The following is a 24,336-nucleotide window of genomic DNA, read 5'->3' as shown; positions in this document are numbered from 1 at the left end:
GTCTCTCTCTTTTTTTTATTTCGGGGAAGCGGAATAAAAAATGGACAAGTAGTGAACAATACGGAAATGTTGCCAGTCACGACGGCTCGTTCAGTCAGGCGCGATGGCTCGTCGCACTCGGAGACTCGGAGCGACGCGGGGCGATGCGGAGCGATGCGCCCTTCTCGATTCCCTTCGGCCCGTTCCATTTGGAAGGGGAAAAAAAGAGAGGCAAGTGCTGATTAGCTGCCTCTTTTATCGAGCCTCTTCTGTTCGCGGCCTGCGGGTTCAAATCCCGCTCCATTCGGCCGGAGGGGCTTTTTGTTTTCTTTCCTGGCGGGTAGGCAGTCCCGGATGCAGGCTGGACGGCGGGACGGCCTACCCGCCAGGCGTTCGGCTGGGCTGTGCTTGGCCCGCACGCCGCCACGGCACTTTCAGTTCGAAACGGCTCTCGGAGTGTTATGATCGCATTCGTCGGGAGAAATCATCGAACTGCTCGGTTTTACGACGATGCCGAAATGTCAACGACACGAGAGAGGCGAATGCGTAGAGGAGGGCCGGACACGCGAACCAGGCGGGTGGGCGCGCGGGGCGGGGCGGGGCGGGGCGGGGCGGGGCGGGGGGCCGTGAAAGGAAGGAAGGCTTGGCGGCCAAGGAGCGAAAGGAGTGGAGGAGAGGGGAGGGGAGGGGGGGCTCGTCTGCTGGCAGGTGTGACTAACAGCATAGAGGAGCCGGCGGCGGCCACTTCAAAGGCGGCGGCCTCTTTGACTCTCCGAGATGAGTGGGAGGAGGCGGGCCGGCCCTGGTGGGGCCCTGGTGGGGCCCTGGTGGCCGGGCTGGACCAGGAGGGCGTGCGAGAGAGACGGCCAACGACGAGGTGTGAATGGCAAGGACGGATAAAAGAAAGAGATGGCTATAATGAGCCTACCGCACCACGGCGGCCCCACCCTGGGCTCAGCCATAGCCCGGCCGAGCGGCGAAGCAGGCCGAGTGCGAGAGAGAGAGAGAGAGAGAGAGAGAGAGAGAGAGAGAGAGAGAGAGAGAGGGAGAGAGAGAGAGCCTCTAGCGAGGCGCGGAGAGAGACAATGCGCGCGTCCGGGCCGTCCGGGCCGTGGTCGTGATGTGTCAATCGTGGGTGTGATTGACTCGTTGATCGGCCCGGCCGGCCAGGATGTCTCGAGGACGGCGACGTCGTCCTGGTGAATGGCGATCGAGCGATGCGCGGCCTCGGACATGGAGGCTCGGCGGCGGCGGCGGCGGCCTCGGACGAGGGAGTTCGTCGGCGGCGGCCTCGGACGAAGGAGTTCGGCGGCGGCGGCCTCGGACGAAGGAGTTCGTCGGCGGCGGCCTCGGACGAGGGAGTTCGGCGGCGGCGGCCTCGGACGAAGGAGTTCGTCGGCGGCGGCCTCGGACGAGGGAGTTCGGCGGCGGCGGCCTCGGACGAAGGAGTTCGTCGGCGGCGGCCTCGGACGAGGGAGTTCGGCGGCGGCGGCCTCGGACGAAGGAGTTCGTCGGCGGCGGCCTCGGAGACCGCACTGACTTCCTGGCTTCCCCTCGCCGGCAGCCCTTTTGTGCCTTTGGGCCCTGTGTGGCTGCTTGTGCTGCCCGGGGCGCGGCGGCGCGGCGCTGCGGCCCTTTGCCGGCGGCCCTTTGCTGCGGTGGCGGTGCGGCCACGGCGCGGCACGGCGTGTCGGCGGCGCGCTTTTTACAGCGTAATTGTGCAATAACTAGATGGCTTTATGTATAATTCTTTATGATGGGTCGGCCAGGCCGGCCGGGCCGACCGGCGAGGCGGCTTGCTTTACGGCGCCCAACAGTGTGGCGCTGCCCTGGCGGTGCCCTGGCGGTGCGCGCTGCGACCGGGCCTGCAGCGGCACGGCACGGCGCGGTGTTTATAATGGCGTGGATCATGAGTGCGGCGCCGGGCGGCGTGCCCTCGCATTGTGCTCTCGCGCTCTCCGTGTGGCGGTCAGCACATCCTCGATCCCCGACCGCAGCCTGCAGGCAGGCAGCAGGCAGATTCCGCTCTGTCTCTCTCGCGCCGCTGCGGGGCGCACCATGAGTGTGAGAGAGACAGAGGCACAGTTCGGAATCAGACTGCAGAATCAAGTAGAATGCGCTGATCTCGGGGCGGTATGGCTCGGCCGAGGCTTGCCGTCGGACTTGCGGCGTCCTGCCGGACCTGGCCGACGTGTATCCTGCGGCCTGCGGGTCCAGTCGGGTCCAGCCGTCCAGCCCCGCAGCCCACCCGGACCCTGGACGGACGGACAGCTGAGGCGGACTCGCAGTCACGCCATGCGCCATGTGCGGGGCGCGCGCCCCGCAGGCAGGCAGGCAGCCTCCCCCTCGGATTTAAATGTTGATATCGAATTACCGCCTCGCTGCTTCGCTAATGGAGTATCATCGCCCCGACGCCGGGCGTGGGGCCGGGCAGGGCGGCGTAGCAGCTGACGGGCCGAGGAGCTGACCGTCGCAGCGGCAAGTGCAGTGCCAACAACAGCAACACACGACGGCCTCTCGCTAATCAGCATTCCGTGTGTGTGCGCGTGTGTGCGTGTGTGAGCGCCCCACTGCAGCACCACCGCTCCGGGCTGACTGTGATGAGACAGCTTAATCATAGCACGTGTGAGTGTGTGCGCGTGTGTGTGCTGTGTGTGTGTTGGCCAGAGCCGCGCGATGGAGGAAGCTCCAGGAAGTTCCAGCAGGGCGGCGATGACTCCTCCAGGGCAGCACCCCGAGACGTCGCCGTGGTCGTCATCGACCTGGTGCTTATCGGCTCCGAGTGCCAGTCGCGCCGACACCACCGCCCTTTGTGTGGACCGACTGCCTTCACCTTGCATCGATCAAGCCCTATCTGTCTCTCTCCGCACTCATGGGGCGTGCCGTACAGGTGCGAGTGAGACAGAGCGACGAAAACGACTCTCGGAATCAGTCTGCTGCATGGCGGCTGTCGCCCAGCCAGAGGCCGAAGGGGGCCGTAACTGCCAAGGAAATCCGCCGCAGTCGGGGCGCTCGGCGTGTCCGGACCCGGACGGGTCGACGCGGTGGTCGCGCCGCCCGCGCCCCGCGCCCGCTCGCTAAACGGCGTCCGTGTGGGTGCTCGGCGCGGCCGGACCGCCGGACCGCGATACGGTATGCATATTTATAGCGCGACGCGGCGGGGCTGGTGGCGGCCGGCGGCCAGGCCGGCGAGGGTCATCATCTCCTTTGAAGCCTTGCGCGCCTTGCGCCCTGCCCCGCCGCGCCCCTCGCCGGATGGAGCTGTTTTCCGAGCGAAACAAGAAACAAGCCGCCGGGCCGGCCGCGACGCGACGTGGGCCTTTTATCCCTTTTTGCGCCTTGCGGCCGCTTGCGGCTTTTGCGCGGCTTGCGCACGTCAGGTGCGTGCGCGGTGGCGGCGCGGTGGCGGCGCGTAGCGCGACCTACAGTGTACGGCCCGCCCCGGGGAAGTCCCATCAGAAAGCCAATTAGCTGGCGTGCGTGTGTGTGCGAGGCACTTTTTAGTCCTCTTTCTGAATTTGGCGGTAAATTTGGAGGGGCAAATGGAGTTGTCAGTCCTGCGCGGCGGGCGGGCTGTGGCGGCGCGGCGCGGCGCGATGCGACGTGCATCGCGGTGCCGTTGCGTCGTTGGCGGTGCCGGCGGCGTGGCGGCGCGGCGGCGCCCTAGGCCGTAAGGCACCCTAGGTGTTCTCCACGGTCCGACGCCCGCGCCGAGCCGAGCCGCGCCGAGCCGTGCCGAGCCGAGCCGAGCCACGCACGGACTGCACGCCGCAGCTAATGGCCGGGAGCAACCATAGCAACTAATCGAACAAGATCGCAGGTGATCGCCTGCTGCTCGCGGCGCGGCGCGGCGGGGCGGACCACCGGGGCATCGCCGTGCCGGGGGACGCGGACTGCTCTGCGGCCCGGCCCTTGGGCCCGGCGGGCGGTGGCCGCGACCGGCCCATTAATTTGGGCGCCCTGATTGTTCTCATGACGGTCGGTGCGAGGGGCGACACGTGTGCGGCCTGATGGCCTGCGCGCCCGGCGAGAACGGGTACACGTGTAGCGGGCCGGTGGGCCGGCTGGCCGGCCGCGGGGCGGGGCCGCGAACATGACTGGCGCGCAGTGACACTGGATCGCTTTGAGTGCCCCGCCACGCCCCGCCGGATATTTAGCGGCCATTAAATCAGCCCGTTTGTTGCGACGGGTTCCCTTCGGCCTTCGGTTCCCTCTCTCCCTCTCTCTCACTCTCTAATGGCCGCTGCTGCGTTTGGCGTGTACAAATATCTATGCGCCGGCATTCCAGCCCGCGGCCCCGCCTGTCCCCGCCCCGCACTCTCGCTCTGTCTCTCTCGCACCCACTGCGGACCATGCGGACCGCCCCTGAGCGCGAGAGAGACAGAGGCCACCGCAGGCCGTCCGGCGCCGAGGTGCAACTTTTGGCGGCAATCGCCTCCAAATTAACGTGGTATTAGTGGCGGCGGCGCAGCGGGCGGGGCGCTGCGCTGCCCGGCCACTCGTCGGAGTGCCTCTCCTCCCCGCCTCGTCAATTCTCACCTTCTTCCATCCTCCTTCCTCTCGGGCGCGGTGCCGCCACTGCCGCCGGCCCTTGTGAGTTTTCCTAATCTCCTCTTTGTTCCGCCGCGTCCTGGCCGCCAGCCTCGCGGTGCCTGCGCGGTGCCTGCTGGCTGCCGCACGGTGAGCGCGGCCGCGGCCTCGGCGGCCTCGGCCACGGGGGTGACGGCGTGGGCGGGGACGCCGCTCGTAACTCCCCGTGTGGAAACCAATGGCTGAAAGTGAGCTGACCCGCGTCTGAAAATTCAGACGGCGGTCAGGCCTCGGTCAGACCTTGGTCAGACCACAGTCAGGCTGAATTCAGACCGTCGCGTGAAAAAGGGCCCGTCTGAATTGTACCTGACGAGCGCCTGAGTGCCGTCTGAAAGCGGTCTGACTGAGGGCTTGGAACGGACTGACTTCGGTCTGAAAAACCGTTCATATTCAGACCGGATTCAGACCGTTTTCAGACCGACGACGGCGAGCGGCAAAAAACGATCAAAACAAGGAGACGGGCCGCCGTCGGGTGTCGAACACCGAAGTCCCGTGTGGGATGTCGGAGCGCGAACCCGCTGGGCCAGAGCGACTTCGAGGGAAGGGGGGCGCGCACGCAGAGTGTCTCTGCGCCGACCCGTGGGCGATAGTCAAATTGTCAATGGATGGATTCATTTCCTCCGTGGCCGAAACCAACGAATAATGTCAATGAAAATGGTCATCAGATTCGGCCAAGGATTCAGCTTCACCATTGTATTATTCAACTTTAAACGAGTTGTCAGTGTCAGGCCACTTGGACCTTTTCTCACAATCAATACAACACTAAAAACCCGTATCGCATCGTCCAGTGTGCACGGAGAAAGACACTCTGCGTGCGCGCCCCCCTTCCCTCGAAGTCGCTCTGGCCCAGCGGGTTCGCGCTCCGACATCCCACACGGGACTTCGGTGTTCGACACCCGACGGCGGCCCGTCTCCTTGTTTTGATCGTTTTTTGCCGCTCGCCGTCGTCGGTCTGAAAACGGTCTGAATCCGGTCTGAATATGAGCGGTTTTTCAGACCGAAGTCAGTCCGTTTCAAGCCCTCAGTCAGACCGCTTTCAGACGGCACTCAGGCGCTCGTCAGGTACAATTCAGACGGGCCCTTTTTCACGCGACGGTCTGAATTCAGCCTGACTGTGGTCTGACCAAGGTCTGACCGAGGCCTGACCGCCGTCTGAATTTTCAGACGCGGGTCAGCTCACTCTTAGCCATTGGTTTCCACACGGGTCACCCTGGAAACGCTGCTGCGCGGCGCCCTGGGCTGCCCTCGCTTCCCTGAGCCGCCAGCCGCCCCGGGGCCTCGGGGGCCGCCGACGCCGGCCGGCTGGTTCAGGCCCTGGTGGGCCCCACGACTCCTAATCCATCGGGCTATTGATGGATGAGTCAACCCCAATGAAGGAATGAATGGGTGAATGAATACATGAATGAATGAATGAACCGCCGAGGGAGACGTCCGATTTCCTCACGGCTTCGCCTTGTCGTGGCCCTGGAGGTCAAGGCGGCCGCGACGTCTCCCCGCGATGTAATCTGGTTTGAGCCTCGCCGCGCCCCGCCCCTCGGCGCGGCTCGCCACGGCCCGGCCCGACCCGGCGTGCGCGACGCGGCCCGGCAGGCCCAGCAGGCCGACGGCAGGCCCGGCCCGTCCCGTCACTGCACTGGGACGCGGGATCGGATCCTCTGATTCGTCGCGCCGCCACCACTACGCCGCGCCACGCCCCGTGTCGGACTTATCGCGTAGTAGCCGCGTCTGTGTGTGTGTGTGTGTGTGTGTGTGTGTGTGGTTTAGGAAAGTCCGGTGAATGGCCGTACGGCCGTACACACGGCGTTAATCTCGCGTTGAATGGGTTCTTCTTTCCTGCCGCGCAGCGCGGCCCCGGATCCTGCTTCGCGCCCCGCCTGCGGCCCGCGGCCACTGCCCAGCCCGCCCATTGACTGACTCGTCGCTCTGTCTCTCTCGCACCCAGGGGGCGCCCCTCAGCCGCGAGAGAGACAGAGCGATGAAGCGGCGCCGCGGCCTCAGGGCCGGGCGCAGCGATCCGCGCGAACGTGCAACTCACGTCAGGAATGGGACGCGACGCCGCGGCGCCGCGACGCACCCGTTGGCGTTGGCGCCGTTTAGCCACGCTCCTCCAGTTTCCTCTTTCCGCGGACCCGGCGCTGCCGGCGCGCTGCCGACGCGCTGCCCTTGGCAGCCCTTGGCGTCGGACTTGGTCACGGCCGCGATGTGCGCGTCGCGCGCGCCTCGTTTTTGCCGCCTCCTCTAACCGGCCGATCCTCCTCCTCTTGTTGCAGAAGGCTCGGGCAGCCACCTCAACCTGTTCAACTCGCGGCAGCAGACCAAGAAGAAGCGCAAGTCGCGGACCGCCTTCACCAACCACCAGATCTTCGAGCTGGAGAAGAGGTTCCTCTACCAGAAGTACCTGAGCCCCGCCGACCGGGATGAGATCGCCGCCGGCCTGGGCCTGTCCAACGCGCAGGTCATCACGTGGTTCCAGGTGAGCGACGAGGACCGCGTCGGGGGCGGGGGCACGCGGGGGGACGCGCCGCCCAGGAACTCTTGACACCAGCAGTTTGTTTCTTTTAACTGACCCGAATCGTCTGCACGTAATTGGCGGAAACGCAGCTTGTAAAGCAGCAGTTATGCAATGCGCGCCGTGCCGCGCCGTGCCGTGCCGCGCCGCGGCTGAATCACTTCACACCTCAATGGCTTCCTCCGGCGCTTTTTCCTCTTGTACTCCTTGGACGCTCGGACGCCGTTTTTGCCCTTCGGGGAAGCCCAAAGCGCCAAGCCCAAAGCGCCAAGCCCAAAGCGCCAAGCCCAAAGCGCCAAGCCCAAAGCGCCAAGCCCAAAGCGCCAAGCCCAAAGCGCCAAGCCCAAAGCGCCAAGCCCAAAGCGCCAAGCCCAAAGCGCCAAGCCCGCGTGTCGCGCGTCCTCTGTCCCGTACTGCTGGTTCAAAAGTTCGGAGCGGTGTCTCCCCTAGCGAGCCCTGCAGGGCCTGCAGCGTGGATTTAGCGAGAGAGCGGGCCTTTTTGTCTGTGCGACACGCATCTCTAACAGTCTCGTCTTGTTTCCAGAATCGGCGGGCCAAACAAAAGCGAGAGAATCTCTAGTCGACAGTTAAGAGACGTGCAGCCGATTCCCTTAAAACTTTCCAAAGTCGAAAATCGGTCCTCGCTAAATACACGGTGTGTTTTCTATCGAGATATCGTTCACTTGCCCTTGACGGGCACCTCGGCCGTCGGACGGAGACTAAACGTTGCCTCTCTTTTTTTCTGTCTCTCCAGAATCGACGGGCGAAGCTAAAGAGGGACATGGAGGAGCTGAAGAAGGACGTGGAATCGGCCAAGGTGCTGACGGCGCACAAGTCGTTCCTGGAGAAGGTGCACAGCCTGGGGGTGCTCAAGAAGAAGGCGCCCCCGCAGGACAAGAGTGGCGACAAGTGAGACGGTGGCGCCCCCTGGTCGCCCTATAACAGAGACTAAAGTGGCCAGTTGCCCCACATTCCCGCGCAGCCGTTCTTCACTGCTAAATCCCCCCGGCGTCCCCCCGGAGTCCCCGGCCGCTTCCGGTCATTCCCCGTGACCGCGGCCCATTTGTTATCGGCTCCGTCGTTTCCGGGACCGGCCGCCCTGCCGCCGCGCCGTCCGGCCGAGGCCCCCGAGGCCCCCGAGCAGCTCGTCCACTCGGCGGCGTGGCGAACGGAACGCGGAACGCGGAGCGCGGCAGTGAAGAGCGGCCTGCCTGCCCTGCGCGGAGCATGTGCTTTTTTTGTGCTGTTAGTTACCAAAAAGTATTTAGAGGATTTTTAAACCGAAACTTGCCCTGTTTACCAAAAATTACTATGTGAGAACCTTAGCTGAATTGGCGGCTGGCTCTCGCGAGCCGCCACTGTGTAAGATAGTGTGGGTGCGGTCTGCACCGCGGGCCCAGGGCCCAGCCCGTGTACCTTGTTCCTGTAAGCGGCACGACGGTGTCTCGGTGTCGAGTCCGCCGGAGTCCGCTGGTTCCATGGCCACGTGTCAGAGGATTTGGCCGTAGTGCAGCGGCATCTTTTATCTTAAAATCACAAGTCCGTTGTTGCGGACGACAAAGACTGTACGCTTTGAAAAAAAATATTAAGGTGACATGAATTTTTAACCTTGCATTTTGTTAAAAAAAATTCTTTCTGATCCGGGAATGGAACCATGTTGTATTGTACACTTTTGTAGATCTCACCTATAGTTTTAGTTCCTATTTGTCTACGTTGCCATGTACATAATGTCAAAAGAGTTAATATTGTACAAACTAAACTTCATCGATGTGTATAAAAGAGTGGCACAGATTTTAGTCTAGATTCAAATGTCTTTATTTATACTCTTTTTAGTGTAAATTGTCTTCTCCTTTGGATTTGATTTGACAGCTGTCAGACAGTTCGCTTTTTTGTCTAAAAAAGTGGGTGCTTCATGTCATGTCCAGAGGTGTTGAGTTGCTGCTTCATTATGAACCAACTCGTGTGATATTTTATTTTATAGCAGCTGTTTATGTGTTTGCGCCACTAATGGTGCTTTCGTTACTCTTTGATTTGCAAGATTCTTCTGAATTAAAATTCATGTTGCGTTACCCTTTTCCTTGGAAAATGTGCAATAAAATGATGCAGAATTATTGTTATAGTCTAAGTACTGTTATGGTATAAGCGTGAAAGGCATCTTACCATAAAAATCTTTTTGGCTTTTGGTCGTGTGTTTGAGAGTATAGTTTTTCAATTCTTATTATTTATTATTTATTTCCGAGCATGAAAATTACCTAAGGTCAGCCTTTTACCACGTCTTTAGTGAAAATTTGCCAAATATAAATGAGCTCATTGTAAATGTCATTTCAATGTATCATTCTGTGCATAACTTGGTGTTCCGATGTGTGAAATAATGTGGCGATTCCGCCTTGCCATCAAACCAAATGCTTAAGTGTACGCGTACACTTATCTTGCAACTATTGTGATCGATTGGAATATTAAACGTTGCTCTAAATCTATATACATCCGTTTTTCAGTCATTCCCCGCCTGCCGCAGATCACCCCGTAGCAGACACACAGCATCATCATTTCCAGAATACCGGTTTACGAAGTCGGTTTACGTCTTCCTAAATACGCCGCAAACAAGCTATAAAGCCAATCGTAAAATGGAACTTGAGCAGAGTGAGCGGCTCGGAGCAAGCGCCAGCCTCATAGACTTGGCTCGGCCAGTCCAAACAAACCGAAGGGAACTGCAGGGAGCCGATGGCAGTCGGATATGACGATGGCCGGGCCGGACCGGACGGAAGCACAGTCAAAGACGGTTCCGTTTCGCCGCTTTTCCCACCAAACATCACCAAAGTACACGTGTAAAAATTTTTAAAAAAAATGAAAAAAAAAAATCGAATGAAGCCTGCGCTAGGACTTTATGCTTGGCGTTTGTTTTGCCAAAGGGTCCGACGTGCATCGATACCGAAACTCGGTCATCGGTGTCTCACGGCGGCGGTCACGGCGCGCTTGCACGGGGCCTAACGAACTTCGTCGACATCGGAAACACGTCGTGACCTTGTTCACGACACTGCGAACGTCAGTCATTTTCTTGAAATACGTCTCCGTGCCGTGTTTCTAATCACGATGTTAGTGCCAGGCATTTGCGCGAAACGACAAACAACGACGTCCTGTCGTTAAGTAGCAGACAGTGAAAATAATTTGAATATTCGTTCAGAGTGTCTCGTGCCAAGCGAATTCGAATCAACAAACCGAGTCGCCAACTCGACCGAGTCCCGCTTCAGAGCGACGGCGACCGGCGGAAACGACACTGTGTACGTGTGCGGCGATTCCCCGAATCCGAGTGCGTACTACATGCGCGATGCGTGTAAGAGTCCGTGTAAGCCGAGGGCGCGATATTTAGTTCCCAAGTTCAAAAGCAGAAAGCGGCAGGGCGGAGCGGAGCCGGATGTTGACGTACGGAATGGGCCCTCAAAGGGATTGGACCAGGCCGCACACACGGACGCGCGGGACGCACACGCTCACACGGCGGCATGAAATCACTCCCGATCTCGACTAGTCACAGCAGACGATGCGGCAAAGGGCAGCGCGGCGTGCCCGGCCCAATGTGGTTTCCCTGGCTGTTTACGTTGGCATGCCTGCGGCCGGCTCTGCGGTCGCCGCGCACGGCAGGCATGGGCAGGCCCAGGCAGGCACGGCACGGCAAGTTCAACATCACATCGAGCCGCCTGCGCTGCGCCCTGGGCCTAGCCGGCCGGTCGGCCGGTCGCACTCATATTGTCTTCATTTGTCTAGTTACGTACAAACGGACCGCCGGCCGCCCCGCCCCGCCCCGCCCCGCCCCACCCGGATGGCCCTCGGTACGCCCCCCGCCTGCGGCCCGGCCGGGCTGGGCCTCTTCTCTTCTAATTAGTGCACTAATGCGGATGGGCGGCGTGGCAGTGCAGTGGCGGCCTGGCGTAGCCTGGCGGGGCTGGCTGCTGGAGATGTGCTCGGCTAGCTCGGTGGCGACAGGGTGAGTACTACAGGCGCCGCGGCGCCGCCCCAGCCTGGGGCGCCCCGCGCACAGGCGCCAGACACGCCGGTCTCCGGCACCGCCATCTGCATCGCGGCTCGCTTCGTGTGCAGGCGGAATGGTTTCCGGTCGGGCAAAAACGGCGCACGCGGCACGCGGAGGCCGCCGGCCGTCGGGGAGGGTCTCGAGGCGCGGGGGGCGCCGCCGCCGTGGCGAGAAGGGTAGGCAACCCGGCCGGCAGGCGAGTGTGCGCGCGGCCTAGCGCCACGGCGTTTGCCCCCGCCTGCCTCCGCCGTCGAGTGCCCAGGATCGCGCCTACGTTCCACAGCCGTCACCGAGGTCGTGCGTCGGGGACGTTCAGCCCCCAGGACTGGCCGGTGTGCCCCCCTAGAGTGACTCCACATTCGCTCCCGAATCCACGGCTGGCGCCGACAGTCTCTGGACTATCGATTTACTGCAAACCTCTCGGGCTTCACGGATCTTCCTCGCGCTGCAGAGCGCTTTCCCTCTCGCTCCCGGCAGTCCCGGCAGTCGGAGCGAGCACAGGGCGGCACGATAAAACAAGCAAGAAGTTGTGGCGAACCTTGTCGGTCTACACACAAGCGGCAAGCCATGGGCATGCAGCGAGCGGACGTGACTTCGTTAAGTGCAGCTACCGAGTGAGCATCTCCGGGTATGAGGAGCCCGCCAGCCAGCCAGCCGGCCAGCCAGCCAGCCAGCCAGCAAGCCAGCCAGCCAGCCGGCCAGCCAGCCAGCCAGCCAGCCAGCCAGCCAGCCAGCCAGCCAGCCAGCCAGCCCGCCAGCCAGCCAGCCAGCCAGCCAGCCAGCCAGCCAGCCCGCCCGCCAGCCAGCCAGCCAGCCAGCCAGCCGGCCAGCCAGCCAGCCAGCCAGCCAGCCCGCCAGCCAGCCAGCCAGCCAGCCAGCCAGCCCGCCAGCCAGCCAGCCCGCCAGCCAGCCAGCCCGCCAGCCAGCCAGCCCGCCAGCCAGCCAGCCCGCCAGCCAGCCAGCCAGCCAGCCAGCCAGCCAGCCCGCCAGCCAGCCAGCCCGCCAGCCAGCCAGGCAGCCAGCCAGCCAGCCCGCCAGCCAGCCAGGCAGCCAGCCAGCCAGCCAGCCAGCCAGCCAGCCAGCCAGCCAGCCAGCCAGCCAGCCAGCCAGCCAGCCAGCCAGCCAGCCAGCCAGCCAGCCAGCCAGCCAGCCAGCCAGCCAGCCAGCCGGACGCCCCGTCCTGCCTGCACCTCGTTGGTCCGTCTCTCTCTTTCTCACTCGCAGGGAGCCTCGCTGCGAGTGCGAGAAGGACGACACACAGGATAAGCGACTCGAAAGTGGGACCAATCGCAGCCCGATGTCTAATCGCCGGCCCGTTCACGCTTTTCAGGTGTTGTATGAGCGGCCGGTAAATCAAAACACCGGAAACGGTTTCGGCCTTGGGCCCGACAACGCGGCGACGAGTGTGGTCCTGGATCGTGCCCTGTTCGGCCACCAGCAAGCCGCGCTGCCTCCAGCCCGCAACTGCTGCAGAAGACTCATTCCGAGAGTCGTTCTCGTCGCTCTGTCGCCCTCGCACCTATACGGGACGCCACATGAGAGTGAGAGAGACAAGGCGACGAAAACGACTCTTGGAATCAGTCTGCAGTTACTTGTCGCTCTTGTGGTTGGCCGCGCCGCCGCCAGGGCGCGCCACGCGGCACGTTCTGCAGGCCGGGCCGGGCGGACCAACCGGCCTGCCTGGCCGCGAGTCAAACTGCCATCAATAATTTTATTTGACGCCTCGAATCCCATAAAGGCCGTAAAGGCCCCGGCGTCGGCGAGCCGCCCAGCGCGGCGTGCGCGGCGTGCTCGGCGACGCCATCTAGCGAGTGGACCGCCAAGCCACGCGGCCCGGCGCACCGCGAAGCACCGCGACTGCACTGCACATGCACACGCCGCCGCGGCCGTGGCGGAGCGGCACGCAGGTAGTTTCCATTACCTGGAAAGGGTTGAGGCGGGGCAGGGCGGGAGGCGGGCCAACCCCCGGGGTGGCAGCCCGTTATTAAGACGCTTCATTCAATTAGCTAGGCTCTTCAACCTGACACGCATGGCAGATGCATAGGCACACATTGTACAACGGCCCCGCGTCGCCCCACCCCGCGCCGCGCCGCCCCGCCCCGCAGGTGGACGACGACGCGTTTGAATTAACTCGTCAACCGGGTTGGCGATGCACGTAGACACCCCCCCCCCCCCCCCCCGCGGAGACACCGCGGATTCTCAACTCGCTGCACGACGAGAGGAGCGAGATCTTCGCGACGGACGAGCGAGTCCGCATCCGGCGGTGCCCTGGCGGTGCGCGCACCGCGTCGACGGCGAGGTGCTATCCCGGACCGCCGTCGGCTCCGCCGTCGGGCGAGGGGCGGAGGAGCGACTCCTGCCTGACGAGGGTGATGTTGGCAGTGGCGTGACAGGCCTTGCAATCATCGGCCGGCGCTCTTTAACTTGCTCGCGTAATTTGTCAGCCTAAGTGGCACGAAGTTACACGAAGTGGCATCGATCCGTTCAACTGCGCGGCGCGGCCGACGCCCGATGGCACACCGCCTGACCTACATTTAGGCAACGGCTCGAGAGAACGGACAGATTCCAGCCTCTCGCTCGCGCCAAAGTTGCAGACGGAGAGTTGAATTCATTTTATAATTTTTTTGTATACGGTGAAAAAAAGAGAGAGGTTGATGCGAGTTGCCCGCACAGCGCCGCCAGCCTCGCGCAAACAAAAGAATTATTCTAATGTTTTGATGCGATCCCACTTAATCAAATTTATTTATTCCCCGTCGTTGTTGGGCCGCAGGAATCTCAAACAAAAACTGACGCGCCTTTCATCATGTCAAATCTCGTACACGGGTGATAGACCTGCTGCGCGCGGCCCTCCTCCACCTGTCTCGGGATTGGGGAAGGGGGGGGGGGAGAGGGGGGGCCTTGGGCTGCTGAGGAGGTGACCGGATCGTGCAAATTACAAGCCGGCCTCACCTCACACAAGCCGCTCTCACACATCACAGGGCGCACCGGCGTACCGACAGAGAAAAGAGAGGGGGGAGGGGGAGCTTGTTGCTGATCACCTCACACCTCGACATGCTTCTTACCGGGCGGCTTCGGCTTTGAGACTGTTTAAAAAGAATAAAAAACAGGCGAAAGTTACTTTCGTGAATTAGTATTAGTGGGCACGTGTGCGTTCGGTTTTATAAGTTTGCGTGTCCGCGTGACCACGCACTCGGCGTTGTTGTTCAATTTTGAGTTTGTGTGTTCCAGTGGATATGTCACATTTGACCACTAGATGGAGCCCCGGAAGAGACGAGTGTGCTTCACGGAGGAGGCCGTGCCGTGGTGGAGGCCGTGTTGGTCCTCCCCCTCCCTCCCCATTCTAACCAGCATAACCATTCTAACCAACCGTAAAGCGATAACAGGCGCTGCGCGATGCCCGGCCGCGCAAGCAGCCTGCTTGGAAATGATACGTAATTAGGCAAATTAGGCCCCGGTCGACCAGCAGACTGCGTCCCGGCAGTCCCGGCGTGGCACGGCGTGGCACGGCGTGGCGCGGCAGACACGAGATGGCGTGTTTGATATGCGGGCGGCACGGGGGAGTCACAGGGAGGCGTGGGGCCGCCGCCCGCCGCCCTGCACACCGGCCAGACTGCCAGACTGTGCGGCTCCGGCCCTGCGGGGCGACCTCTGACCTCGGCGGGCGCGTTCCGCGGAAGACGGCCGCGCCGCCTCCCGTCCGCGGCCTCGGCGACGTCCTCGGCGACGGCCTCGGCAGGACGGCCTCAGTGACGGCCTCAGCGACGGCCTCAGCGACGGCCTCAGCGACGTCCTCGGCGACGGCCTCGGCAGGACGGCCTCAGTGACGGCCTCAGCGACGGCCTCAGCGACGGCCTCGGCGACGGCCTCGGCGACGGCCTCGGCAGGACGGCCTCGGCGACGGCCTCGGCAGGACGGCCTCGGTGACGGCCACGGCCCCGCCGACTAGAGCTGCAATGAAGAGATCGATCAAAATGTAACAAGATTGGCTCCCCGGAGAGACTTCACCCAATAAAAAGCCAAGCGAACCTGTTTCTAAGTGTCGGAGTGTCGGCACCTGAGGTGTCGGCGCGGGCGCGGCACAAGAGCCTCTGCCCCGGCCTCGCCCCGGCCTCGGGGGCCGGCCGGCCGGCCAGACCCGCTGGCAGCTTGCTGGCAGCCCGGCGCGGCTCCTGTACCGAATGTTTCGGGGCGTAAGGCGTCGGCCGGCCGGGGCTGTAATCTGCCGGGCCGACAGACCTTTTAGGCTTTTTAGGCCCTGTCTCTGTCTCACTCGCTCCGGTCGGGCCGCCTGCCTGGGCCGTTCGTATAATCTCAATTTCAATTAGAGCCTCCCCTTGTCGGCGCGGCCTGTGCGAGGCCCTGTGCGAGGCCCTGTGCCCCGTCTGTGCCGAGCCGGCTCGGCGGGTACCTCGGGTAGCAGAGCTGCTCGGCGCAGGCCAGGCAGCCCAGACGGCCTTCCTTGTGACCACAAGAGGGGTTGCCTACCTCTCCTGCTTCACCATAATCTTACGACTCTCCTTCCCTCCCTTTCTCTCTGCACTCGGCCCAAGGCATAGGAATGTAGAGAAAAGATACTTCGGGGGCCATTTCGGCCTTGAATGGTCTTTTTCCGGTGAAAATCTGGAATGCTTTGAGAATGCGCCGCATAGGTAGGCAACCCACTGTCCACAGCTTCTTCAACTCAACTAGCGTCACGGGAAAAGTCATTTTCACGCCAAATAGAATGCGTCAAAGACCATTATGCGCCGGATATCTGTTTCTTAGACCCATAGCAACGTGCCATATGAATTTCAGACAAATCTGAAGAGGTCGACCATTTTTGTCGAAAAAAAGCTAAGGCTATACATCATGGTTTTTTCACGTTTTTGGCCAAAAATTTTAAATGGCCCAAAGTGAGGTATGTTCTGCTGGAACACTCCCTAATGACTCCTGACCCTATTTCGGGCATCATTGTGGCAATAAACTGTCTTTTTCTCGCCGAAAATTTTCGGAAATGTTTTAGTCTGCGCCTGAAGGTAGGCAACGCTTTGTACACAGCCTCTTCACCGCTAGCACCCAACTGGCGTTACGGGAAAAGTCATTTTCACGACAATTGAAATGTGTCGATGACCATTGGGCACCGGATAGCTCTTCCTTAGACCCATAGCAACGTTCCTAATCAATTTCAGACAAATCCGACGTGGTCGACCATTTTCGTCGAAAAAAAGCTAAGGCTATACATCATGGTTTTTTCACGTTTTGGGCAAAAAATTCAAAATGGTCCAAATTTGAGTATGCTGTGCTAGAGCACCCCCTCAAGACTCCTAACACTACTTCGAGGGCCATTTCGGCCCTGAAGAGTCTTTTTCTGGCGAAAAAACTGGAACGCTTTGTGCGTGTGCCACGTAGATAGGCAACCCACCGTCCACAGCTTTTTCAACTCAACGAGCGTCTCGGGAAAAGCCATTTTAACACCGAATAAAATGTACCAAAGACCTTTAGGGCACCGGCCATCTGTTTCACGAATTTCAGACAAATCCGACGAGGTTGACCATTTTCGTCGAAAAAAGGCTAAGGCTATTATAAATGCAAATGCATCATGGATTTTTCACGTTTTGAGCAAAAAATTTAAAATGACCCAAATTTGAGTATGCTGTGCTGGAGCACTCCCTCAAGACTCCTGACACTATCTAGAGGGCCATTTCGGACACAAACTGTTTTTTTCTACCAAAAATTAAATGTATTTGAGCATTGCACCAGAAAGTTAAGGCAACCCATCGTCCATAGCCTTTCGACCTTGACTGCAAAGCGTTCTGTGGTGACCTTCCCGCCTTCCAGTGCAGCACCTTGTGCAGCGTGACCCAGTGTGAAAGTTGGGGAGAAGGAAGTGAAATGGACAAAATAGTAGGCAGCATAAAACTTGAATGTTATATTTTTATTTTATGAAAATTTTCAAAACAAAACAAAAACAAGAAAATTCTGTACTAAATACCTGGGAGGAACAAGTTTCTTCATGCATGATTTAAAATAAAAAGTTCATCCCCTGAATGCAGAAAATATAATCTATCACCTACAGCAGAACAAGCACACATTTGAGGCACATGAACTCTGCTGACTTAATTAGAACATGCATAACTGTACACATCCACTAAAATGTGGTAGTCATGTTCAGGACTGAAATATAACTATTTGGTCTATTACATTGCAACACTTTAACAAATTAATGACATAATAGCTCCTTATTTTTGTGCTTCAAAGACATCTATACAATTCAGGTAAAGTTGTGTAACATTGCTAGAAATATATTTTCAAGAAAATTTTAACATGCCCAAAGCCTTATAAACTTTTTTTAAACCTGCAAACCAATTAATGCCCGGTTATGGATAACAATAATGAAAGCAAAAGGTGTTGAACAGCAAGATTGACAAAGTGGACAGAGCGCTAAGAAAGGTAGAAAATAAAGTATTAGCAATAGTACCTAATATGGCAGTAAAATTACATGTCCCACTAAAACCCAAAAAGCGATTGTATACCTAAAACTTTGCTTTGATTACAGCAAAAATAATGCCTTCAGAAAAACACCTCTGTAAAAAATCAACACACAACAAGTGAGATCAAGGTAGATTCTACAGAGGCATCAATATGAACAAAATGCATGCAATTCAACACAAAATAGCTGCGACCGAGGATGAGAAAGACATGAAGCATCACTGGCCATCATTCTCAAAAACACATAATAGAAGAATAGAAGATAGGAATGTATATCTGCTATGTTGCACAAACATTAAAAAAATTATCTTATAAATGGTAGAAAAAAATCTTGATTATTATAATATGTACAGCACACATTTACCTGAGGAAATCCTCACATCTTTTGTACTATTATGGTACCATTGATTCTAAACTGTACTTACATGATCTGACTTTCAAATTTTGTACTCTACGGCAATTATTAACATGGCTAAATGAATAGAATAACAAGAGAATAATTGATACAATTATTACTGTTGTCATCACCAATTTCACCTAAAACATGATGGCACACAGACAAAGCTTTACCATAACAACTTGTCTCTTTAGCTAAATTATGATAAATAAATAAAATTTAACACAGCACACTGTGTTTCTGTCAATTCCCTAAATCAAGCATACAGAATTTAAATAAAAAATTACTGGTTTAAAAGGTTGACTTGGTCCACGAATGCCAGAAACACACTCAGTTGTAATCGGCTGCTCACTGTACATGTTTAGCATACCATATATGATTTCAAACACCACTATCATTAAAATAAATGCTATCCCTAAACACCCCACTTACCCTAACATCATACTTCAGGTAACTTTCAAAAATATGTAGATTCTTATCTCCACAACACAAAAGGTTGACACATTTTGCTTGAATCCTAACTTATATTGATGTATTTTGGCACAGGTTACATTGATAGGGTAAATAAAATAAGTGTCGCCATTGACAAAATGTAATAATAACATTTAAAATGGTGAGAGATGGAAGGAATGTCTTACCACAGGAGAGTATGTTCTTGACAAAAAAATAGCCCTCTGCTGACAAAGACAGAAAAATACGAGCATTACGAGAATAGCTGTTAGGGTAACTTGAATGTGAATTTATGTTTGGACTTCACACATGCCAATTGGTAAAGGAAATAAATGTGAATTGAATGACTAAATTACACCCAGTTCCAGGCAATACTCATAACCTTCACCTTTGTATTGACATACACAAAAGGAAACTTAATGAACATGTAAAAGAAAACAGGGGAAAAAATGTGTATGAAAGAACATACAAAAAGAAAAGAACGGTTTCACTTAAACACTTACTGGAGGACAAAATCCTGTGTCAATGTATAAAATTACTCAATGTATTTGTTGAAATTAGTTTGGTTACTATAACAGAAGAATGGCAAGGGCAAGAAAAAAAGAATCATTCCTTATAATCAATCACTAGAAGGACACACTCACAGACTGATCACACCAATCACACGCCCTGAGCAATTCACAAAACCGTCAAATAAACATAATATGAACTAGATCCGTCAAAACAGGAACCATCAAGGTACATAAAGTCATGTTTAACTAAATGATGACTGGCTTTTTTTTAAATCACAAAATAAACCACAGGCAACTGTTTAAAATCTTTCCCTAAAAATATAAATATACTGTATATGTAGGTTACATAATCCCAAAATATTTATTATTTTTTAAAGTTTAAAACCAGTATGGTATTTAGGTTCGTAAGTTAATTAATATTTCACAAGCACACGCACAGCTTTGGATACTTTCACACTCGACCACTCACACATTTCAATACTGAAGTAAAATGGAATTTCTAGATATATAGGCCTCATTGGTTCTTGTTTAACACATTTGAATTTCGGAGGTCTGCACTCAATACTCCCAACACATGAAATACAAATAAATTTATTGACGATGTTGATTTGTAGTGTTGGGGTTAAAATTGGATGCTAACAACAACTGGGCCTGTTGTTGAGATAGTTGGAAAGGAACCATATCCTCAGTTCCGGTTTGAAGGTTAATCTAAACAAAGTAGGCAAGGTATAGTACTTTCAAAAATTAGACAGCAACAGTATGACAAGTTCAAGTTCAATTTAAGTTAGGGGTTCCAACTCGTAGCCTTGGGTTGGCTTCACATCCGTAACTTGGATGGGTTGGTTGTCCACAGGAGGACCATGACCCACGGTCAAAATTTCTACTCGTTCAAAAACCATGCTTCAACTAAGTCCAGTTGCATTACCTGTTGAGGGTCCACAACCACAGGAGGAGCAACAGCAAGAGGCGAATGAACGAGAGAGTGGTGATGTGGAGTTACAAAAAGTTCTGAAGATGCAGGCACTGGAATGGGTATTGAAGTTGGAGCCAGAGCTTGAGTTACAGTGGACCCCACAGCATTGCTTGCCACTGTGTAGGGAAGCGACACCTAAATAAAACAAAACAACAATTAAGGTAGGGAACAGATTTCTGCTATTATTGAAGCATGGCTTCTACGGCTTCTAGTACAAAAATAAAAGTTTACTAACATTGAGCAGGGATGCTGGAAGAATTCCATAACGAGCCATCAGAAGTTGGTCAGACACTAGACGCAGTTCCTGCTGCTGTTGCAATATCATTTGCTGAAGTTCTTCATGCTTCCTCTGAAGTTGCTCTTGGTACTGTGTCTGCGCTGGGCTCATCATTACTGGCTGAGATAGCAACTGTAAAACAAATGTAAAATTACCATCATATCTCAAATTACCGCTACAAATAATTCGCTGTGCCTTAAAAGTGAGATTTTATTTTACCTCAGCCGAAGTAGACACAGTAGCCGCAGGGGCGCTGAAGCCTCCGGCTATCACAGGCTGAACGGGAATGGCTGCCATGAACTGCTGGGGATGAGGTGCCTGCGGAGGAGGCTCTGCAGGCGGAATGTTCGGCACAGCTTGCATGCTTGGCATTGCTTGGACCGCCACACTGGGCGCTGAAGGTAATTGACTGCACAGAAGTTTGGCTGGCGGCTCAGCCGAGTGTTGGATTCCAGAAGAAGTGCTTGGTTGAGAGACAGAATGATAGCGCTGCTGTGAAAAGAAAGACCTGGAGTTAACTCAGTAAAACAATCAACAAGCAAAGGATAGTCAGAAGGGTGAAAACTACAATTAAAAAAACAAGAACTGATGAATAAAGTAGAGTGGATCTGTATTTCAATAAGAGACTTACACTGTTCTGTCCACGCATGGAGGCTCCATGGGAGTTGGCCCTAGGATGTGACTGTCTTGATGTGACGGAATCGGTTGACATGGAGTTTGAGTCAGAGTCAGGCCCAGTGCCATGGAACGACATTTGGCCTCGTCCTCTCGCTCCAGTTGATACAATTGAACCAGATGGAGCCGGAGAGCTGACATTAGTCAAGGCCAACCGTGAGGCTTTCCCAACTGATAGAAAAATATCCATTTTCATTGTGAGATTCACTCTAAAGAACCTGCAGTATTTAATTTTGAAACAAAAACTTTGTAGTAAGGTTACCTGATGATTTAGAGGACCAAGGTGATGATGCAGCAACAGTTTGAAGCTTATGGTCAGAATCAAGAGGCATATTTTCATTGTCATCTTGACTACCATTGTGGTCCCCAGCAGGATCCGTTTCCCCCCTGGACTGGCGCATTGCAGTAATGTAACTTGGAAAAAAAAGAAGAAACAGATTTATTTTTTAAATCAGAATTGTTTTGATCCTTAAATTATGTATGATAAATAGTAAAAAACTTACTTGACAACTCTGTGGGTACACACAATAAACTCAGGTTTTGAGTTCCACTGATGGTACGTTATGTAGAATCTTGTCTGTAGCCAAATCCATTGCTGGCCTTTTGTTAAAAAGCGGTAGTAACACGAAGTGCCCTCACCCTTTTGCATTACTGCAACAACAACACAATGTATTCACTAAATGTGGAGGCACACCAAGTGATAAAAGGGAAGACTCAATTCGACACTTACATGCTTCATGACAGGTAACAACCTTGTCTAAATCATCAACATGGTAGTAATCATAGCCAGATGTGCCAAGCACTTCAAAAGGTAGGTACCCAATAATTGGGGGTGCTCTGAAATACACAAAAAATGATCAAGAATGAAAGAATCCTTACAAAGTAGAAATAAAAATCCCTAAGACAAGACAGTACAAAACTTACCTGTGATCTAGAAATAGAAACTTCCATTCAAGACTATGTCTTGATGTGAATTCACTTTTAACCGAGTCTACTAGAGCCATTTCACGAATGAGCTGGGGCTGGTGTAACCGTCCAGTGCCAACAAAAATTAATCTGTTTTGGGGAGGAAAAAAGCTTTAAATAAAGTGATAGCTTTATGATATGAACAATTCAAAATTAGACTTCATACCTAGTGTCTGTATCATTGGAAAATCCACTCATACATAAAGAGTTGAGGTTGTCTGTTTCATGACTATCAATGTCAGATCCTAGCAAAGAACACAGAAGAAAAACAAAGGTTAAAAACCGAGAACCTTCAAGTTGCCCAGAATGATTGGTGCTGTTTACCTACTAAAAGTGAACTACAACTTACGAAAATATCCAACAAATTGTACTAATTCATAAATTACTTCTCCTCGGCAATCCAGGCCACCTCTCCTTACATGACAGGCGAATGAAAGTTGATTTTCTGTTGAAACAATAGATTAAATCAACAGCTTTTGAATTTAAATAGCAGACAAAGAGAATGAAACAATAGTTTTCTTCAGTTACCTTTGCTGCTGTCATAATTTACTGGATCTACAGAAACATTAGGTTGGAGCATAAGATTATAGAGGTCTGTTTGGTCCTCTTCATACACTATATCATATAAAGATGTGTTCAAAAGGTCATTCTGAAACAAAATTCCGAACAGAGATTTAGAAAGATTTCATGACAGCAACTAAAATTGCACAAGCACATTCTATACATAGAAAAAATTAATTACAGAGGCAATCATAAGTTATGTGAGGAGGTACTTACTGGACAGTGACCAAGTAGGGAAGTTATACTTTCAGATGCATAAAATATTTTCCCAGTAGCAGAAAATACAAGAATAAAACCATCTACAGCCTAGAATGAAAACAAGGAAATAAGAACAATTTTTTTTAAATGTTTGAAAAATAGATACAGTACAGTATGTTATTAATTTTCCACATAGGTGCAGAATTTTGTTAAAGTAAGTATTAAGACGTCCATACCTCCAACACAAGATGTGTGAATTCTTCATTAGACAGAAAGGAAGGCTTCCAATCCTCTTGTATTTCATGGGCTCTAGATCTTACAGATATCTCTGGAAACAACAAAATTACAAGTTAACAAGTGAAAAAAAAAAAAAAAAAAACTGACAATGCATAGCAAATGGAAGGTCATGGAAAGTAGACAAAGGAAAAAAGGCAGGAAATAAAAAAAAAGACAGAGGAAGAAGAATAACGGCGCAAAATATGCTCTATCTTATTTGACCCTGTTCTTACCATTGTGATTCTTCAAAAACGATATTGTTGATTTCAGAACAGTTGACTTGTCCATTTTACGATTGTTAGTGGAAACCATGGAGCTGAGTTCGTTAATAAGCATGTTAAACTGATCTCTGCGCTTTTTCTCGCTGAGATTGCGAGATTTCCTGGAATAAAATAATGTGAATAAGCAGGGATAGACATTAGACTGAACAATATTTCTTTACTGTTATTTAGGTTAATTTTAACATTCTGAGGATAAAGCTGGATAAAATTTGTTCTCACTTTGTCACGCTTAACAGACATACTTTAATTCAGTCAACAAAAAATGAAAATGACGTAAATCAATGTTAGAAAATGTGTAAATACAATTGGCTTCAAGCAAATTTTAAGAAATGCATGTAATAATGAACAAAATATGGTAGGTAAGGAAGTTCTAAGTACTATTAATAAAACTTTACAATAAGAGTGAAAATTAGTAAACAGAATCTGAGGAATGAAAAATTAACTTATATGGCTTCTCATCAAACTTACCGCTTAGTATCGTCTTTGTCATCAGTATCATCATCCATCGCATCACTGAAACATGAGATGTGGGCTTACAACAAACCAGTAATACTTATAAGTGGAATAACAAAACCAAGACACTGATTTATGGCAAAATATTAGTCTTCAATCCATTTTGAGCAATAAATGGCACCTAGCCTTTTGAACAATTCTATCACAGTTGGACTTAGCCAGGAAGGAATCAGAGCGTATGATAATATAGTAGTGAAACAATAACTGGGCAGAGGGCTAAAGAGATTTTAGAGGGGAAAGGAATCAAATTGTTTGTTGATGTTGATACTCACTCGGACTTGCGATGGCTACTGCGGTTGACGTAACTAGTCATTCTGAGAAAAGGATTAACCTTTCAGTGCACTTAGGGAGATGGAACCAACGCAGTGATGAATGTAAAATTCATATGCACGCGAATTTACTCTCAAACAGTGTCATGGCGATCTAAAACGGCCAATGTTTCAAAAATTAAACTGAGACGTAACAAGTAGTTTGGGCTCCGACATCTTGATACGGTGTACGTCCCCACAAGTTACGGAACCTGTCAGAATATTATAAACTGTGCACCGCCCTATGGAGGTGGTAGAGCTCCTATGAGTTTATTCTAAAAACATCAGAAAGCTTTTCAATCATCCCCAAATCACGAACACATGCTTGAATCGTACTTAAAACTGACATCTACTGTCAAAAGTAGGTTGTGTGTTGTGG

At 53.7% G+C, this 24,336-nt stretch overlaps 2 protein-coding genes across 3 annotated transcripts in view; one reads left to right on the top strand and one right to left on the bottom strand.

Annotated features, from left to right (window-relative positions):
- Positions 1-9,527, top strand: part of LOC117653758 (homeobox protein HMX3-like) — a 50,826-nt gene extending 41,299 nt beyond the window's left edge. The window contains exons 2-3 of the mRNA XM_034399636.1: positions 6,840-7,042; positions 7,833-9,527. Of these exons, the coding sequence (XP_034255527.1) occupies positions 6,840-7,042; positions 7,833-7,991 (362 nt within the window). The 3' untranslated portion in view covers positions 7,992-9,527. The remainder of the gene's footprint in view (positions 1-6,839; positions 7,043-7,832) is intronic.
- Positions 9,528-16,983: 7,456 nt separating this feature from the next.
- Positions 16,984-24,336, bottom strand: LOC117653753 (circadian locomoter output cycles protein kaput). Of its 2 annotated transcripts, none has more exons than XM_034399628.1 (17): positions 23,922-24,336; positions 23,605-23,649; positions 23,089-23,237; positions 22,816-22,907; positions 22,598-22,687; positions 22,349-22,469; positions 22,170-22,265; positions 21,987-22,065; positions 21,779-21,910; positions 21,585-21,691; positions 21,358-21,505; positions 21,117-21,268; positions 20,811-21,025; positions 20,399-20,671; positions 20,138-20,311; positions 19,855-20,037; positions 16,984-19,637 (listed from the first exon to the last, which is right to left on the bottom strand). In XM_034399628.1, exons 1-17 carry the CDS (start codon positions 23,960-23,962, stop codon positions 19,521-19,523), a joined length of 2,214 nt encoding a protein of 737 aa, XP_034255519.1. In that variant the 5' UTR covers positions 23,963-24,336; the 3' UTR covers positions 16,984-19,520. The 2 variants fall into 2 exon arrangements, with proteins under 2 accessions (XP_034255519.1, XP_034255520.1); XM_034399629.1 differs by having other exon boundaries at positions 20,399-20,668; positions 23,922-24,332.

Source organism: Thrips palmi, unplaced genomic scaffold (genome assembly GCF_012932325.1).
Source record: "Thrips palmi isolate BJ-2018 unplaced genomic scaffold, TpBJ-2018v1 HiC_scaffold_8, whole genome shotgun sequence".
Taxonomy (NCBI): Eukaryota; Metazoa; Arthropoda; class Insecta; order Thysanoptera; family Thripidae; genus Thrips; species Thrips palmi.
This window is presented reverse-complemented; position numbering and strand designations above follow the sequence as displayed.

What these genes read in the sequence shown, in the direction of transcription:
- LOC117653753 (XM_034399628.1), bottom strand. Translation starts at nt 23,962, where the DNA reads ATGACTAGTTACGTCAACCGCAGTAGCCATCGCAAGTCCGA. An exon ending in TCCAATGATACAGACACTAG is followed by an intron (nt 21,911 to 21,986) that starts GTATGAAGTCTA and finishes TCCCCAAAACAG; the next exon opens with ATTAATTTTTGTTGGCACTG. An exon ending in TTGGTCCTCTAAATCATCAG is followed by an intron (nt 21,026 to 21,116) that starts GTAACCTTACTA and finishes TTTTTCTATCAG; the next exon opens with TTGGGAAAGCCTCACGGTTG.